Raw genomic sequence first — 20,069 nt, 5'->3', positions numbered from 1 at the left:
TTGGACATTTCTCCGATAATTTCAGTGTAAAAAAAATTGTACATATAAACGGTCCCATAGACTATCACTGGTACCAGTGCTCTTTGTGAAAAACACAGAAAACATTCGTAGGCGAAAATCGAAGCCTAAAGAAGAACAAAGAGGTGATGATCCGGCCCCCACAGAGCCCTGATCCCACATCATTCGGTCTGTCTGGAATTACATGAAGAGACAGAAGAATTTACACAAGTGACATCCACAGAAGATCTGGGGTCAGTTCTCCAAGATGTTTGGAACAACCTCCTGCCGAGTTCCTGCAAAGCTGTGTTCAAGTGACAAGTACCGAGAAGTCACCGGCGATCACACCAAATATTGATGTGATTTAGATTTCTCTTTTGTGCATTCAATTTACATTTTGACCATTGACAAAAAAAAATAAACTATTAATTCTTCTACTTTTAAAGCTCTCTTACTTTTGCAGCATTTTTTTTCACACCCGTCTAAAACTTTTGCACAGTGCTGAATATATTTATATATAAAGATACGATGTCACATTGATAACATTAAATTAAATATGAACTCAAATAGGAGCTGTAGTCCTCGTGCCAAGCACGGAGCTAAGAAACTGCCCGAATACGAGGACAAGGAGGAAGATTTACTGCGGAGATTACGAATGACGGGAAAAGTCCTGACAGATCAGGTGAAGGAAGTTATCAGACGTCAGCTCCAATCTTTGTCTGAAGTGACCAAGCTGCCCACCAAGTAACATCGTGATGCCACTCGCTGGGTAAATGACACCGCCTCGAGGTTATGGTTACAGTACATGGTGAGTTCAATAATGTCCTTAAAGGGAACCTGTCACATTGACCATGTATTACTATGGCAGACATGATCTTATAGAACAGGAGGAGCTGAGCACAGAAACATGTAGTTTTTGGGAAAATGCTCAGTATAACATAACTTTTTTTGTTAAAATCTCTGCACTTTTTGGCCCTAGGAGTCCAGTGGGCGGTTCTACGATCGATGTATGCACACACTGACACAAGGAATGCTGTCACTGGTTAGAACCGCCTGAATTTTTTTCAACACAATTATTAATCTGCCCAGTCCCCCCTTGCTCTATACCATGCTACCTGGCGATCAGACACCATGTTTAATGTGACAATTTCCCTTTAAAATAAAAAGTGCAATTGATCAAAACCAGTGTTTAACACGCCAGTCTAATTCTTATGTGGCTGCAGCACAGAACGCTGAAAAGGTGATGAGACGGGTAAAAAAATGTGCAAATGGTCTGCTCCAAAATCTTCTGACTTTGTATGTCAGGAAACTGGAGTATTACGGCTCATAGAATGGTGCATTACAGACTGTAAAGACGGCAATGATCTGTGACTACTGAATACATGCTACAGGATGGAATCAGGATGTGGGACCCCCACAATTGCTGGAATGTAGGGGTCTGTATTTTTCCCTGTCCTGTGGCACAGCTGTCCTGACAATTCATACCCATTCATTTGGAAACAGAGTAGATAGAGAATGAACCTGGAAGCAAGACAGGAAGGAAGGAAAGAAAGAAAAAAAGAAAGAAAGATAATAGATAGAAGATAGATAGATAGAATGATAATAGATACATACATACATACATAATAGATAGATAATAGATAGAGATAGATAGATAGATAGATAGATAGATAGATAATTAAATGGAAGAAAAAAGAAGAGAAGGAAAGAAAGAAAGACAAATAAAAGAAATTAAGAAATGAGAGAAAGAAAGCGATAAAGCAAGAGAAAGAAAAGAAGAAATAAAAAAGAAAGTAAGAAAAGAGAGAATGAGAAAGAAAGAAAGGTCCCTTATAGAAATGGAGGAATGCATGGATAATAATGATAGGTGGATAGATAGATAGATAGATAGATAGATAGATAGATAGATAGATAGATAGATAGATAGATAGATAGATAGATAGATAATTATTAAATTGGAGAAAAAAGAAGAGAAAGAAAGAAAGAAAGAAAGAAAGAAAGAAAGAAAGAAAGAAAGAAAGAAAGAAAGAAAGAAAGAAAGAAAGAAAGAAAGAAAGAAGCAGAGACTCTTTAGAGGCAGGGTTGCCAATTTCCCTTCTTAGATTTTCTGGACAGCTTATAAAAACATCACTGTCAGACAATATTTTTTTACAAACACATTGGAGAACCATAATAAATAATTCTGTTTATAAGTGATCCCTGTCTACAGCCCATAATTCGGATATGAAGACATCAGCTGCATTCATTGTAAATTATATCATAATGATAATTACAAAATAATCTGTATAAATTTCTTCAGCTTCAAAAAATTCACTAACGCCTTAAATTCTTTTATGGACAGAGTAGCGCCTTGTCCTTCGGGATTGTCGGGGAATGTCTGCATGGTTGTTAGCCCGGCTTAGTGAGCGGCTCATGGCTGCATCTTTCAGGCTGTCAGTGATGTTATAAGCAGCAGGGACATTGGCCCTGGAGAGCTGTGCTGTGCTGCCCTCAGTGCTGGGAGATCTGCTGATCATGTACTGTAGACATACATTACATTCATGTGACACAAGCAGAACAGCACCAGGGAGGTTTCTGTAGACACAAGCCTGCTCCCACCTCCATCACTCCTCCTCCTCCTCCTCCATGTCCTCCTCTCTCTGAGAGCTTCTCACATTGAGTAAAGTTCAGCAGACACTGGAGATCAGGAGGCAGCAGAGCTGGTGGCTCTCAGCACTTCTCCCTCCCTTCTTGGTAGATTTCCTATTCTTCCATTCAATCACAGAAGAGTTACTTCTTGATATGTTGTGTGGTCTAATGTCTGTGTGGGAAGAACAAGAAGACTTTGAGAAGGGGGAATACTCACAAGACCTCCTGGGTCAAGAATTTCTTCTGAACTTTTCCTTGGTGCCTTGAGATCTTCTACTCATTAAACATGTTGTGTAATGTACCAGCGATCTGTTTGGAACCTCCAGGGGAGACAGGCTGGAAGCAATCAGGAGGTGCAAGCAGAGCTAAAACTTTAAGGTGAGAAGCACAACTCTAGCTTGTCCTTCACCTGTTCCTGGGTGGTACTGAAGGACAGCACCCAACTGTTTGGCCTCAGCAATGAACTTTTCAAGGGACCCCTTTATCCTTAATGTTGGGGGTGACAGATATTCTTTTTCCCAGGATGTGATTAAGGATTTTCCACTCAGGAGGGTGAGCAGGCTCCATGGATGTTCCTCGGAGAAAGATGTCTTAGAGGTTTGTGATGATTATGACCAGGAGAGGAATGAGTATTTCTTTGACAGGCATTCGGAGGCATTTGGTTTTATCATGATGTATGTTAAGTATGGCAAACTAAGGTTCGTACCCCAAATGTGCGAGCTTTCCTTTTACAATGAGATGATCTACTGGGGGCTGGAGTGTTCCCAACTAGAATATTGTTGTCAAAGAAGACTGGATGACCGCATGTCAGACACCTACACCTACATGTCTGATGAAACCAAGCCTGATGAGACTGCAGTCAAGGAGGACCTCCAGGCACCAGGGGAAAAGAAGTGGTTGGAACGTATGAGGAGGACTTTTGAGGAGCCCACCTCATCCTTGGCAGCCCAAATCTTGGCTGTGATATCAATTATTTTTGTCATTGTCTCCATGGTGGTCTTATGTGCTAGCACCTTACCTGACTGGAAGACAGCAGAGAATAGGAGCGTGGAGGAGCACAGGTATACAGCAAGTCTATGGGAACCTTCGGGGTACGAGCAGTCATTATCAATACTATCAGTGTCCGTCTGTCTTGGGGGGTTTAATTACACAGTCATGTTACCCTTGGTACCTTTTAACACAGTTATGTTACCCTTCGTACTCTCTAATGTAGTCATGTTCCCCTTGGCACCCTCCAATGCAGTCATGTTACCCTTTGCACTCTCTACCGCAGTTATGCTATGCCTCTTATCATAGTCATCTTACCCTTGGCACCCTCTGACATAGTAATTTTCCCTTCTTATAGTAGTCATGTTATACTTCGTGTCCTCTAACGTAGTCATCTTACCCATGGTATCCTCTAAATGTAGTCATGTTACCCTTTGTACCCTCCAACATAGTCATATTACGCTTTTTACCCTCTAAAGTAGTCATGTTACCCTTGGCTCCATCCAACATAGTCATATTACCGTTGACACCCTCTAACTCAGTCATTCAACCCTTGACACCCTCTAACATAGTCTTCTTACCCTTGCTAATGTAGCCACGTTACACTTGGTGTCCTCTAACCTAGTCATCTCACCCGTGGTACCCTCTAACATAATCATGTTACCCTTTATACCCTCAAATGTAGTCATGTTACCATTCGTACTCTCTAATGCTCTTATGTTATGCCTTTTACCCTTTAACATAGTCACCTTACCCTTCGCACCCCTTACCGAACCTGTTACCCTTGGTGCCCTCTAATGTAGTCATCTTACCCTAGGGTCCTTCTAACGTACTTATGCCACCCTTATTGCCACCTCTAATGTAGTCATCTTACCCTTGGTGCTCTCTTACTTACTCACTCATGCTATCATTGGTACCCTAGAATTTTGCTTTGTTACCCACTCACTCCCTTATCTGAAATATTAGGGCTAGAAGGTGACTTTGGTTGCGCAACATGAACATCGCAAAGACACATTTCACCATTGGATCTGATGATTGCCAACGCAACATAGTGTAACCTCAAAACGACTGATGCAAAAATCCAAATCTGATGAATTTCTGGTCCAAGGTTGCACACCACTTAGTCATCCTAGACCACGATATAAATTACATCCAATTGCAATTTTTTTTTGCACCACTTATCCACTACTTCAATTTTAAGGTTGTGCAATCAAAGTGACCATGTAGCCATAACCTAAAACTATGACACCCAACATGCTGTTGTAGTTTCGCAACGGTTGGAAGACCACAGGATGGAGACCACAACTCTGACTCAGTAGAAACTAAAAAGACCCCGACACTTTACATTACCCAGATAGGAATCTCCTGCTACACCAGAACTTGAGTTTTGCAGAGCTGAGGGATTAGAACCTATATAAACACTTGTAAAGTAATCCTGATAGACCTCATTATCTGTGTGCTTCTTGCAAACCTGCAAGAGTGTTTACTAAGGAGGGAGACACATCATTTTAACCTTTTGCATGCCAGTCACTAACATACGCCATGATACGTGTTCAGAGATATACATTGCTGAAAATAGAAAAAGCAAAGGTAAATTGTTATAGATGGCGCCTGACGCCGTGATGCGTTATTTTTATTATTCCTATTGTGTAATGTTTACACTAGGAACCATTTCTTTATTCCCGTATATGACACCAGTTTTACACAGTGCTGCTTACTGTACCCGCAAGTAAAAGTGACATATGACACTGCGAGCGGGACGACGAATCCTTCACAATGTCTTGGCAATATGATCTCGGACAGGATCACGTGCCAAAATCATGGAGTACATTATTTTAGCATAGACTTCTTGGAGATTTCGAGTACTTCTTGTATATGGGAATTTTTGCAATGAAAAATCTGCAGGAACTAAAAACACTGTGGATTTTTTAGAAGAAATTTTACAGATTTGCAGAATGTTTCACCCCGCGCGCTGCAAAAGTGAAATCCACATCACCTGCCAGTTTTCATTGTGTATTTTGTCCTTAGGGTGTAGATGATATTTCCTAAAAATTCATGCACGATGTTGGTACTGTAAGGGGATTTTCCATGGTGGTGCATGGGGCATATACCATTGCGTGGCGTTCACTTTTGTATATAGCGCGTAGGGTGCAAGGCAGCCATTTACGGCACTGTTAGGGTTTTTGCGAGTGTCTTATGCCTGGAACCCACCCGAAAAATAGTCAGTAATCATTAAAAATAATTAACATATTCGAAGCAATGTCAAAACTACTCGGTGTGCACATGTCCCACCCTTTATAACGTGGAGCATCTGATAAAAGTGACCCAACAATTCTTCAGGCGGCTTCTTCTTCCACCAGTGCAGAACAATGGTGGCAATTCTCAGAATTTTTTCATGCAGGAATTGGCTGCACCATTTTGCACAAAATATAACTCTAGGGCTATTTTTTAACAAACATATTACATGGCACATGTAGGGTCTGCAATGCCCAGACATACCGTCTACTTCCTGACCCAAACAAGAGGCCTCCTAGATCATTGAGACAGTCAGGAGACCAACGATTAGTACAAGATCCATTTTAGGCTACGTTCACATTAACGTCTTTGGGCGCAGCGTCGTCGACGGATACCGACGCATGCTTCATGCGCCCCTATCTTTAACATGGGGGCGCATGGACATGCGCCGGTATGCGTTGTCAAGCATTGTACGACGCATGCGTCATTTGGGCGCACCAGACAGGGTGCGGCCGACGCTACATGTTGCATTTTTCCTGCGCCAAATTTCCGGTAAACAACGCATGCAACGCACTTGCGTCGTAAATGCGCCAAAAAAACACATTAGTGTCTATGTAAAACGCATAGGGTGCAGGTGCCTGCGTTGACCCGCGTTGTTCGACGCATGCGCCTTTTGAGTAAAAAACAAGTGATGAAGTGTCTAGACAGTGACAAGAGCATAAGCATTAGCCAAGGCAAAATCCAACTCCATATTCATGTAGATACTCTCCATGGGACGCTCCATCTTGATGCCGGAAACACAAGCAAAATGGGAGGAATTCATCTCTGCAAGGGTATATATACACAAATTCCATTCTTTCTCTTTATAGTGTCTAGACACTTTTTTGGGCGTTTTTTATCTTCAATTGTGTCAAGAATAATAACATTTTAGGACAACGCATGCGTCAAAAAACGCTGCTTTGTGTATGCAGTTTGACCTGCGTTTTGGGTTGCGTCGACGACGCTGTGCCCAAAGACACTAATGTGAACGTAGCCTAATACATTGGTCTGAAAGTAGGTTTGAAGGAGTTGTCCACTTTGAGGAGCATTGTTACTCAGATGCATGTCTTTGGAGCTAAAAATCACTTTTCCAATTGGGTTTAATTAAAAATTTTGCATGTTTTACTTTTTTTGTGACCTTGAACATTCAACTTTGGTGTAATCTGTGATCAAAAATCAGCAGTTCAGAAAAAGATAAATAGAAGAATGACAAACTCGTCACTACGAGCTCACCGACGTATTCTTAATTAACTAATTCTGCAGCCAGCGATCGGCAGCGCTATACAGAGGCTATGGAAGCCAAATGGTTCAATATTTGTAAATGAAACCAAAGTGCAGAAATTATTTTTTAGCCAAAAACACATGGATCTAAGTAAAAAAAAAATTCCATTGGTGGACAACCCCTTTAAGGATAGAGCGTTCTTTTTGAAGGTAAATAAAAATCACTTTACAATATCAATTAAAATCATGAGCGCATAATTAATTTTCTATTCAATTAAAAGTTAAAACCCTATAGGGAAATATATATGCCAAATTGAACTGTTTGTTCGCCGTGGTGCCCTGACCTTTATAGCTCCTTCTCTAATGAGTTTTCTATCTTCCATTTCATTTCTGCAACATTTAATTTTTATATCTTTTTTTCAAAATTCTTTTTACAGTATTTTATACAGTATTCATATATATTCTATCACCACACAAAGTGAGTACATCCTGATATCTGTTGTAGTACATGATAAGTTCAGCTCTGCTACATCTGTACAGTACACACATTCGTTACACCGATGAGTTAAAACTACCCGGCAGAGGAATCCCTCCTTGTGGCCGAGGCTACGCACTCCTTGTGCATGCTCGATGCCGCAGGGATGGAATTGGGGAATACATGTTGATGGATGTTATCTCCTTAGACCTGTGGTTCTTGTGTGGCATGAGTGTGTGTGATGGGCGGCTGCAGTGGGATCTAGGAGGGGGCTTCGGTCACTGGACTACCAGAGTTTGATCAGTAATTACCTTTCATGCTAACACAATTACAGTACAAACCATTAGCAATTTATGCTGCTCAGCACGAGCCAAGGATTGAAGTAAATGTGCCTATATTACGCAGGAAAGCAATGAAGCTGTTTGTGGCATCTCACTCTATATGGGTTTATACATATGCCAGAGCTGTGTGTAAGAAGCTCGTATGATGGTGCATGAAGTACAAACAGCGGCCGAAATAAATATTGAACACATCATCAATTTTCTAAATAAATATTTTTTAAAGGTGATATTGACATGAAATTCTCACCAGATATCGGTAACAACCCATCCAATCCACACAGGCAAAGAAATCAAACCATAGATGTCCATAAATTAAGTTATGTGTTCTAATGAGAAATGACACATGGAAAAAGTATAGAACATGTTTACTGAAATATATTTAACACTTTGTGCAAAAGCCTTTGTTGGTGATGACAGCTTCAAGATGCTTCTTGTATAGAGAAACTAGTCGCAGGCATTGCTCAGGTGTAATTTTGGCCCATGCTTCCATACAAACACTCTTCACATCCTGAAGGTCCCGTGGGCTCATTCTATGAACTCTGAGCTTTAGTTCTTTTATGCATTTTCTAGTAGATTTAAGTCCAGTGATTGGGTGGGCCATTCTAGCAGCTTTATTTTCTTTCTCTGAAACAAATTGAGAGCTTTATTGGCTGTGGGTTTGGGATCACTGTCTTGCTGAAATGTCCACCCTCATTTCTTCTTCATCATTCTGGTAGATGACAGCAAATTTTTTTATAAAGAATGTCTCCGTACATTTTTATATTCATCCTTCCTTCAATGACATGAAGTTTGATAGTGCCGTATGCTGAAAAATAGCCCCATACCATGATGGTCGCACCTTGAAATTTCACTTATAGTGTGTTGTTTTTGGGGCAATATGCAGTGCCTTATGGCCTCCAAACATGGTGTGTATTATGGAATCCAAAGAGTTCAATTTTGGTCTCATCTGACCAAACTATATTTTCCCGGTATTTTACAGGCTTGTTTAAATGTTAATTAGCAAACTTTATGTGCTCTTGAACATACTTTTTGTTCAGAAATGGAGTCTTGTGAGGTGAAACATGGAGGTTGAGTGCATTGCTTATTGTTTTTTTTTTTAAACAATTGTTTCCATTTCTGGATTATAGCCCAAACAGTACTCAGGGGAACCTTCAGTAGTTTAGACCTGTCAAACCTGTCAATGCCATCAATATGTTTTTCAAAAATAAGGTTTCAAAGGTCTTGAGACAGCTCACTGGTTTTACCCATTATGAGATGTTTCTTGTGTGGCTCCTTAGTAATGAGACATCTTTTTATAGACCATTAGTTGAACCTGCTGATATTATTTTTCACTTAGTTTCAGGATTGCATTGTAATTACTAATAGATTTCAGCTGGTGTCATGACTTTTCATGGCTTTTTTCATTTCTCTTTCTTCATGTGTTCAATACTTTTACAGACATATATGGTTTGATTTCTTTGCCTGTATGGATTGGATGGGTTATTACCAACATCCATTGAGAACTTCATATCAATAGCACCTTTGGAAATATATTTCATTAGAAAAATGGTGACATATTCAATACTTATTTCAGCCACTATATGGCTCAGTGCTACAGTCAGTGCCACATTTAGGCAGGGGCTGCACAGTGGCTTTAGGTGTGACACAGGATACATGGCCAAAGATTACTATATGTTGCTAAGTATTGTTTCTCCTTGCGGAGAGTGACATGATAAGCATGTCGAGGTGAGGAGACTTAAAGCCGCAATGCTCCTCTGGGAAATATGCAAATTGTCTCTTCAGAGAGGAATGCTTATCATGTCACTCTCCGCAAGGAGAAACGATACTTCTTGGATCTCGGTCAGACGCCTCTCAATCAGCCAAACCAGATCTCCGCTTTGCACTGACGAGGGGCAGTACCCCGAAACACAGTGTCTGCAAATTGAGATTCTGGTTTGGCTATTATCCTAAGTCATGTGATAAGGCTCATTAAAGAGTCGACATTGACTGTTAGGATTGCTACTTCCAATAGGTGGCACTAGAGTTCTAGTCCTCTTCCTCTCTGGAGACAGTTTGCATATTTCCCAGAGGAGCATTGCAGCTTTAAGTCTTCTCACCTCGACATGCTTGTCATGTCACTCTCCGCAAGGAGAAACGATACTTCTTGGATCCCGGTCAGACGCCTCTCTATCAGCCAAACCAGATCTCCACTTTGCACTGACATGGGGCAGTACCCCGAAACACAGTGACTGCAAATTGAGATTCTGGTTTGGCTATTATTCCTAAGTCATGTGACAAGGCTCGTTAAAGAGTCGACATTGTTAGGTTTGCTACTTCCAATAGGTGGCACTAGAGTTCTACTCATCTTCCTCTCTGAAGAGACAATTTGTATATGCTGCTACTCAGAGATGCTCTGGAGTATAATACAGGATGTAACTCAGGATCAGTACAGCATAAGTAATGTAATGTATATACACAGTGACTGCACCAGCAGAATAGTGAGTGCAGCTCTGGAATATAATACAGGATCAATAATGTATGTGCACAGTGACTGCACCAGCAGAATAGTGAGTGCAGCTCTGGAGTATAATACAGGATATAACTCAGGATCAGTACAGAATCAGTAATGTAATGTATGTACACAGTGACTCCACCAGCAGAACAGTGAGTGCAGCTCTGGAGTATAATGCATGATGTAACTAAGGATCAGTACAGGACCAGTAATGTAATCTATGTACACAGTGACTGTACCAGCAGAATAGTATGTGCAGCTCTGGAGTATAATACATGATGTAACGAAGGATCAGTACAGGACCAGTAATGTAATCTATGTACACAATGACTGTACCAGCAGAATAGTGAGTGCAGCTCTGGAGTATAATACAGGATGTAACTCAGGATCTGTAATGTATGTACACAGTGACTGCACCAGCAGAAGAGTGAGTGCAGCTCTGCTCAGCTGCTGCTCATTGTGTTGATTGTGGGTGCGGTCACAACTGAACCTGCTGTCTGCTCCTGAGCTCCAGAGAATCACCACCTCTCCACCCGGGGACCTGCTCTCTCTCTTACCCAGGGAGGGAGTGGGTTTCCTGGGATGAGTGAAGGAGCCAAGTCCCAGGCTTCTGCTTCCCGGACCAGGCTGGCGGGGGGCAGGAGGAACCAGCAACCAGCCTGCACATCAGAGGATTCGGGGGTGAGACGCTCCACCAGGAGTCGCAGCAATGGGGCTCCTACTCCTCCCAGGTCTGCAGAGACCCAGAGAAGCCGCAAAACTTCCATGCAGGAGAAGCCTGCTAGCATGCAAGATGGCGGTCCTTCTGGAGGAAAGCTGAGTGCTCACAGAGATGAGGCCAACCTCACTGAGGAGGGTTGGGCGGTGCAGAGATCCCGGGAGTCTGTGTCCACCTATGCCTCCCGGGTCATGAGCCACCTCCGTGAGTATGAAGAGGCGAGTAAGACCCTGAGGAGACTCCGGGAGGAGCTGCGCTGCACAAGCGCTAAAGCTGCAGGTGCCTCCAGACCCAGGAAGATGCACTTCCAGGCCGAGGTAAAGAGACTGAAGCTTGAAATTAATGATCTGGAGGTAAGAAAAGCGTTTAGTCAAGAAAAAAGTGGACCATTTAAAGAAAAATTGCAAAATGAAGACCGATTCAGAGAAATGGCTGATAACAGAGAGCAAAGGCAGATGGGGCTGCAGCCTGAGAGCCAGGTGGAAGATGATGAGGAGGAGGAGGATGACCAGCAGAAAGCCCCACCTGGCAACCTGCTTAGTCACTCACAGGCCACGTGCAGCGAGCTCCCTGCAGGACAGGCGACAATGACATCTCGTCGCAGTTCTGCTGGCTATGGGGAGGACAGTGACAACAGCAGCCAGGGAGGGGCGCCAATGGCAGAGATCAAGCTGCTGGAGTCCCCAGTGTGCCTTCAGAACTTCCATCTTGGTGATGATTTACCAGAGGAGGCACCTGGGGGCCAGAAGAAAAAGGTAAAGAAAATCAAACCTAAGCTGCAGAAAGCGGTAAGCTATGTACATGCCCTCCTCCCTCTACCCCCTGAGTCGGCTGCAGGGTCAGCTCGCTGTATAAGCCCCATTGCCCAGCCCAGACTGGGTTCTGCTGTGGATCCGGTGCAAAGGAACGGGGAGATTGCAAAGCAACGTAATGAGGCGCAGAGCTCCGTCTCTGCTTGTAATAGCAGGGACGTCACAGCAGGTGCATCAGCCGAGAGGCTGGACAGTGAGGGCAGTCTGGCGGCGGCGAACAGTAAGGCCACGATACTGTGGTGCGCTCCACATTGGGAGGGGGAGCTGCCCAGTGTCGGGGCAGCTCCGGTAGCCTTGGAGCCCCTGAATGCTGTTGCCGCTGATCACTTAGCTGAGAAGCGGCGGCAGTGTGAAGGGGTTGTCGGGGCTGGGAGTTCCGGTCCTCCCAAAGTCCTATTTAGTGTTGGCGCCGCTGGTCAACAAGATCCTGATACTAAGTATCAGCGGTGCCTCACAGCAGCTAAAGATCAACGGCGCCTGGTAGCAACCATGAAGTAGCGGAAAATATCAACTGATGCAGAGGGAGGTCACCTCCAGATTTGTGGAGGATACTCAGCCACTTGTGCCTGATGATGCTGAGGTCAAAATGTCACCCCCTGTTGTCACTGGTCCAGCAGGAGTGAATGTGGTGATGGGTATGGATGAGGAAAACTCTGTCTAGTGGTGTGGTTGCTGGTTTGGTGGAGGGTGAGAGGGTTATGGAGTTGGGTAATAGTGATGCTGTTGATGTGGATGTGGTCACTGGTCCGGTTTCCCCCCCGGTGGTGGCAGCACCTGACAGGAGTTTGCCGCTGTCACCTTTTTGGGGAAATAGGGCATCCTCGTCGTCTCCGGGTTCTGGGGACAGCATGTTGCAACGGCGTCTCCTGGAGGCTCTAAAGAAGGGAGAGAGATCACTAATTGTAGTGGGTCGAGAGGTTGATCTATCCTTCTGGATAGAGAGGCATGGCCTCGGGGCCTTCCAAGAGCAAAGAGGGGGGGATATAGTGTGGTCCCTCCCAACAGCTGGGCCGGGTAGTGTGCGTCTCCTCCAAGGTCTAAAGTTGTGGAGCTCCTGCAGGATGGGCTTCAGGGCGATTGACATCTATGCCTTGATACATCCCTATTCCACACCTGAGTTTGATGTCAGCTTTGTTCGGCCGGAGGGGCTTGAGCTCTTCTGGTCAAACTATGAGTTGGCAAAAAATGAGCCTGGCTGGCGAGACTTTGCTGTTCAGGTGGTGTCTCGCCAAAACCAAGTCAAGAAAGTGACCGTGATGCCTTGTAATGAGTCGCTTTCTTGTTATGACATCATGACGTGCCTTGGCCGGTATGGAGAGGTGGTGGAAATGCCAAAGAAAAACCGTGACGAGTTTGGTATCTGGTCAGGGGCCTGGACGTTTATGGTAAAACTTAGGTGTTCGGGTGTTACGGTTGCCCACATACCATCATCTGTCTTCCTGGGTAGGGATCGTATCCTGGTCTTCTACCAGGGGCAACCGAAGCTCTGTCACAGGTGCGGCGACCCCACACCCTTCAGTGCAAAATGCACTGTGCAGAAATATGCTTTGTGTGGGAATATCGGCCATCTTGCTGCATCTTGTGTGGAGATTAGTTACCACCTGTGTGTTGAGTTAGGTCACTTATTCAGCGGTTGTCCTCGCTCCTTTGCTAATGCAGTCATGACCCCGGTGGGAGAAAACTGTGAGGCTGATTCTGCTGTGGAAGGGACTTGCAGGGGTGAGGGAGCTGAGGAGCCAAGGAGGAAAAGCAATAAAAAGACACCTGCCCAGCTGAGACGTCTAGACAAGTGCAGACAGGATAGGGAGCTGGGCAAGCCCCGGGCTACTGGGGTGGCCCCTGTCCTGGATGCCAGTCTTGCTGCTCCTGGATGAGGAGGTCAGGAGGATCCACAGGGAGGAAACCGCCACTGTCTCAGAATCCTCCCATTATGAAAGTATGGATGAGGATAATAGGCAGTGGCTATAGGAAAAGCATAAGCTTGGCACCAAAAAGAAGAGAAAGAAGGGAGATAAAACATCTTCTCCCGCTCTGACCAAGGTACCTAAGGAAGGAAAAACTGACTCCCCTCTTGTTGGTCTTTCTAACCGGTTCCGGTTCTGAGGAGGAAGCTGAGGGTAAGGTTCTGGCTTCAGTGGAGCTTACAGGGGGCGCCGAGTCTCCTTCTGGGACTGTAAGGTCCTTGGAGGGAGGGACTGGCCCAGAGTCTGGAGACGAGGATGATAAAAATAAAAAACACGTAGGCATGGATAGACCTCCATGTCATTAAAGAGGGGGAAGGATTCCTCTTCTGAGGCAGAGGATAAGGGGAGTGGGAAGAAGAAAGCCATCTGACTCAATCACTAATGATGACGGAACCCACTCCGTTGATGCTCGCATCCATTAATGTCGCCAGCATAAAGTCAAATACAGCTAGGTTTGTGGCCTTTGACTTTCTCAGCCGGGTTGAAGCTGACATTTTCTTTTTGCAAGAGACCAGGCCGCCAAACATGGCAGAAGTGTTTAACCCCTTCCCGACCCATGACGCCACGTAGGCGTCATGAAAGTCGGTGCCATTCCGACCCATGACGCCTATGCGGCGTCATGGAAAGATCGCGTCCCTGCAGATCGGGTGAAAGGGTTAACTCCCATTTCACCCGATCTGCAGGGACAGGGGGAGTGGTAGTTTAGCCCAGGGGGGGTGGCTTCACCCCCTCGTGGCTACGATCGCTCTGATTGGCTGTTGAAAGTGAAACTGCCAATCAGAGCGATTTGTAATATTTCACCCATTATAACGGGTGAAATATTACAATCCAGCCATGGCCGATGCTGAAATATCATCGGCCAAGGCTGGAAATACTAGTGTGCCCCCACCCCACCCCTCCGATCGCCCCCCCAGCCCTCCGATCTGGCCGGTACACTGCTCCGGCTCCCCTCCGTCCAGTGCTCCGCTCCCCCCTGTGCTCTTGTCCGCTCCCCCCGTGCTCCAATCACCCCCCCGTGCTCCAATCACCCCCCCTGCACTCCGATCCGCCCCCCCCCCCGGTGCTCCGTTCCACCCCCCCGTGCTCCATTCCAGCCCCCCCCGTGCTCCGTTCCACGCCCCCCGTGCTCTGTTCCACCCCTCCCGCACTCCGATTCCCCCCCCGTGCTCCGATCCCCCCCCGTGGTCCCCCCCCCGTGGTCCCCCCCACCCCATCATACTTACCGATCCAGCCGGGGTCCCGTCCGTCTTCTCCCTGGGCGCCGCCATCTTCCAAAATGGCGGGCGCATGCGCAGTGCGCCCGCCGAATCTGCCGGCCGGCAGATTCGTTCCAAAGTGCATTTTGATCACTGAGATATAATCTATCTCAGTGATCAAAATAAAAAAAATAATAAATGACCCCCCCCCTTTGTCACCCCCATAGGTAGGGACAATAAAAAAATAAAGAAATTTTTTTTTTTTCCACTAATGTTAGAATAGGGTTAGGGTTAGGGGTAGGGTTAGGGGTAGGGTTAGGGCTAGGGTTAGGGGTAGGGTTAGGGTTAGGGGTAGGGTTAGGGGTAGGGTTAGGGTTAGGGTTAGGGTTAGGGCTAGGGGTAGGGTTAGGGCTAGGGTTAGGGTTTCGGTATGTGCACACGTATTCTGGTCCTCTGCGGATTTTTACGCTGCGGATTTGATAAATCCGCAGTGCTAAACCGCTGCGGATTTATGGCGGATTTACCGCGGTTTTTCTGCGCATTTCACTGCGGTTTTACAACTGCGATTTTCTATTGGAGCAGTTGTAAAACCGCTGCGGAATCCGCACAAAGAAGTGACATGCTGCGGAATGTAAACCGCTGCGTTTCCGTGCAGTTTTTCCGCAGCATGGGCACAGCGATTTTTGTTTCCCGTAGGTTTACATTGAACTGTAAACTCATGGGAAACTGCTGCGGATCCGCAGCGTTTTCCGCAGCGTGTGCACATACCTTTAGAATTAGGCTATGTGCACACGGTGCGGATTTGGCTGCGGATTCGCAGCAGTGTTCCATCAGGTTTACAGTACCATGTAAACATATGGAAACCAAATCCGCTGTGCCCATGGTGCAGAAAATACCACGCGGAAACGCTGCGTTGTATTTTCCGCAGCATGTCAATTCTTTGTGCGGATTCCGCAGCGTTTTACACCTGTTCCTCAATAGGAATCCGCAGGTGAAATCCGCACAAAAAACACTGGAAATCCGCGGAAAATCCGCAGGTAAAACGCAGTGCCTTTTACCCGCGGATTTTTCAAAAATGGTGCGAAAATATCTCACACGAATCCGCAACGTGGGCACATAGCCTTAGGGTTAGGGTTGGAATTAGGGTTGTGGTTATGGTTAGGGGTGTGTTGGGGTTAGGGTTGTGGTTAGGGGTGTGTTGCGGTTAGGGTTGTGTTTAGGGTTATGGCTACAGTTGGGATTAGGGTTAGGGGTGTGTTGGGGTTAGTGTTGGAGGTAGAATTGAGGGGTTACCACTGTTTAGGCACATCAGGGGTCTCCAAACGCAACATGGCGCCACCATTGATTCCAGCCAATCTCGTATTCAAAAAGTCAAATGGTGCTCCCTCACTTCCGAGCCCTGACGTGTGCCCAAACAGTGGTTTACCCCCACATATGGGGTACCAGCATACTCAGGACAAACTGCGCAACAATTACTGGGGTCCAATTTCTCCTGTTACCCTTGTGAATCAAAAAAAATGCTTGCTAAAACATAATTTTTGAGGAAAGAAAAATGATTTTTTATTTTCACGGCTCTGCGTTGTAAACGTCTGTGAAGCACTTGGGGGTTCAAAGTGCTCACCACATATCTAGATAAGTTCCTTGGGGGGTCTAATTTCTAAAATGGGGTCACTTGTGGGGGTTTCTACTGTTTAGGCACACCAGGGGCTCTGCAAACGCAACGTGACACCCGCAGACCATTCCATCAAAGTCTGCATTTCAAAAGTCACTACTTCCCTTCTGAGCCCCGACGTGTGCCCAAACAGTGGTTTACCCCCACTCATGGGGTATCAGCGTACTCAGGAGAAACTGGACAACAACTTTTGGGGTCCAATTTCTCCTGTAACCCTTGGGAAAATAAAAAATTCTGGGCTAAATAATTATTTTTGAGGAAAGAAAACGTATTTATTATTTTCACGGCTCTGCATTATAAACTTCTATGAAGCACTTGGGGGTTCAAAGTGCTCACCACACATCTAGATAAGTTCCTTTCGGGGTCTAGTTTCCAAAATGGGGTCACTTGTGGGAGGTTTCTACTGTTTAGGCACATCAGGGGCTCTGCAAACGCAACGTGACGCCCGCAGAGCATTCCATCAAAGTCTGCATTTCAAAACGTCACTACTTCAATTCCAAGCCCCGGCATGTGCCCAAACAGTAGTTTACCCCCACATATGGGGTATCACCGTACTCAGGAGAAACTGGACAACAAATATTGGGGTCAAATTTCTCCTGTTACCCTTGGGAAAATTAAAAAATTCTGGGCTAAATAATTATTTTTGAGGAAAGAAAACGTATTTATTATTTTCACGGCTCTGCATTATAAACTTCTATGAAGCGCTTGGGGGTTCAAAGTGCTCACCACACATCTAGATAAGTTCCTTTCGGGGTCTAGTTTCCAAAATGCGGTCACTTGTGGGGGGTTTCTACTGGTAAGCCACATCAGGGGCTCTGCAAACGCAACGTGACGCCCACAGAGCATTCCATCAAAGTCTGCATTTCAAAAAGTCACTACTTCACTTCCGAGCCTCGGCATGTGCCCAAACAGTGGTTTACCCCCACATATGGGGTATCAGCGTACTCAGGAGAAACTGGACAACAACTTTTGGGGTCCAGTTTCTTCTGTAACCCTTGGGAAAATAAAAAATTCTGGGCTAAATAATTATTTTTGAGGAAAGAAAACGTATTTATTATTTTCACGGCTCTGCATTATAAACTTCTATGAAGCACTTGGGGGTTCAAAGTGCTCACCACACATCTAGATAAGTTCCTTTGGGGGTCTAGTTTCCAAAATGGGGTCACTTGTGGGGGGTTTCTACTGTTAAGCCACATCAGGGGCTCTGCAAACACAACGTGACGCCCACAGAGCATTCCATCAAAGTCTGCATTTCAAAACGTCACTACTTCACTTCCGAGCCCCGGCATGTGCCCAAACAGTGATTTACCCCCACATATGGGGTATCAGCGTACTCAGGAGAAACTGGACAACAACTTTTGGGGTCAAATTTCTCCTGTTACCCTTGGGAAAATAAAAAATTGCAGGCTAAAAGATCATTTTTGAGAAAATAATTTTTTTTTTTTTTTCATGGCTCTGCGTTATAAACTTCTGTGAAGCACTTGGGGGTTCAAAGTCCTCACCACACATCTAGATTAGTTCCTTTGGGGGTCTAGTTTCCAAAATGGTGTCATTTCTGGGGGATCTCCAATGTTTAGGCACACAGGGGCTCTCCAAACGTGACATGGTGTCCGCTAATGATTGGAGCTAATTTTCCATTTAAAAAGCCAAATGGCGTGCCATCCCTTCCGAGCCCTGCCGTGCGCCCAAACAGTGGTTTACCCCCACATATTGGGTATCTGCGTACTCAGGACAAACAGGACAACAATATTTGGGGTCCAATTTCTCCTATTATCCTTGGCAAAATAGGAAATTCCAGGCTAAAAAATCATTTTTGAGGAAAGAAAAATTGTTTTTTATTTTCATGGCTCTGCGTTATAAACTTCTGTGAAGCACCTGGGGGTTTAAAGTGCTCAATATGCATCTAGATAAGTTCCTTTGGGGGTCTAGTTTCCAAAATGGGGTCACTTGTGGGGGAGCTCCAATGTTTAGGCACACAGGGGCTCTCCAAACGCGACATGGTGTCCGCTAACAATTGGAGCTAATTTTCCATTCAAAAAGTCAAATGGCGCGCCTTCCCTTCCGAGCCCTGCCGAGTGCCCAAACAGTGGTTTACCCCCACATATGAGGTATCGACGTACTCGGGAGAAATTGCCCAACAAATTTTATGATCCATTTTACCCTACTGCCCATGTGAAAATGAAAAAATTGAGGCGAAAAGAATTTTTTTGTGAAAAAAAAGTACTTTTTCATTTTTACAGATCAATTTGTGAAGCACCTGAGGGTTTAAAGTGCTCACTAGGCATCTAAATAAGTTCCTTGGGGGGTCTAGTTTCCAAAATGGGGTCACTTGTGGGGGAGCGCCAATGTTTAGGCACACAGGAGCTCTCCAAACGCGACATGGTGTCCGCTAACGATGGAAATAATTTTTCATTCAAAAAGTCAAATGGCGCTCCTTCCCTTCCGAGCCTTACCATGTGCCCAAACAGTGGTTTACCCCCACATGTGAGGTATTGGTGTACTCAGGAGAAATTGCCCAACACATTTTAGGATCCATTTTACCCTACTGCCCATGTGAAAATGAAAAAATTGAGGCGAAAAATTTTTTTTGTGAAAAAAAAGTACTTTTTCATTTTTACAGATCAATTTGTGAAGCACCTGAGGGTTTAAAGTGCTCACTAGGCATCTAAATAAGTTCCTTGGGGGGTCTAGTTTCCAAAATGGGGTCACTTGTGGGGGAGCGCCAATTTTTAGGCACACGGGGGCTCTCCAAACGTGACATGGTGTCCGCTAAAGAGTGGAGCCAATTTTTGATTCAAAAAGTCAAATGGCGCTCCTTCCCTTCCAAGCCCTGCCGTGCGCCCAAACAGTGGTTTACCCCCACATATGAGGTATCAGCGTACTCAGGACAAATTGGACAACAACTTTCGTGGTTCAGTTTCTCCTTTTACCATTGGGAAAATAAAAAAATTGTTGCTAAAAGATAATTTTTGTGACTAAAAAGTTAAATGTTCATTTTTTCCTTCCATGTTGCTTCTGCTGCTGTGAAGCACCTGAAGGGTTAATAAACTTCTTGAATGTGGTTTTGAGTACCTTGAGGGGTGCAGTTTTTAGAATGGTGTCACTTTTGGGTATTTTCAGCCATATAGACCCCTCAAACTGACTTCAAATGTGAGGTGGTCCCTAAAAAAAATGGTTTTGTAAATTTCGTTGTAAAAATGACAAATCGCTGGTCAAATTTTAACCCTTATAACTTCCTAACAAAAAAAAATTTTGTTTCCAAAATTGTGCTGATGTAAAGTAAACATGTGGGA

The 20,069-nt window shown here is 44.9% G+C and overlaps 1 protein-coding gene across 2 annotated transcripts in view; it reads left to right on the top strand.

Moving 5' to 3' along the window:
• The first annotated feature begins 2,672 nt into the window (after nt 1-2,672).
• KCNG3 (potassium voltage-gated channel modifier subfamily G member 3) overlaps nt 2,673-20,069 on the top strand; it is a 40,370-nt gene continuing 22,973 nt past the window's right edge. The window contains exon 1 of one of the 2 annotated variants that reach the window (XM_069768592.1): nt 2,673-3,716. In XM_069768592.1, coding sequence (XP_069624693.1) covers nt 3,085-3,716 — 632 coding nt within the window. In that variant the 5' untranslated portion in view covers nt 2,673-3,084. The remainder of the gene's footprint in view (nt 3,717-20,069) is intronic. The other variant, XM_069768593.1, reaches the window with a different exon arrangement.

Source organism: Ranitomeya imitator, chromosome 5, assembly GCF_032444005.1.
Source record: "Ranitomeya imitator isolate aRanImi1 chromosome 5, aRanImi1.pri, whole genome shotgun sequence".
Taxonomy (NCBI): Eukaryota; Metazoa; Chordata; class Amphibia; order Anura; family Dendrobatidae; genus Ranitomeya; species Ranitomeya imitator.
Note: the sequence above shows the minus strand (reverse complement) of the source record. Positions and strands in the feature narration are given on the sequence as shown.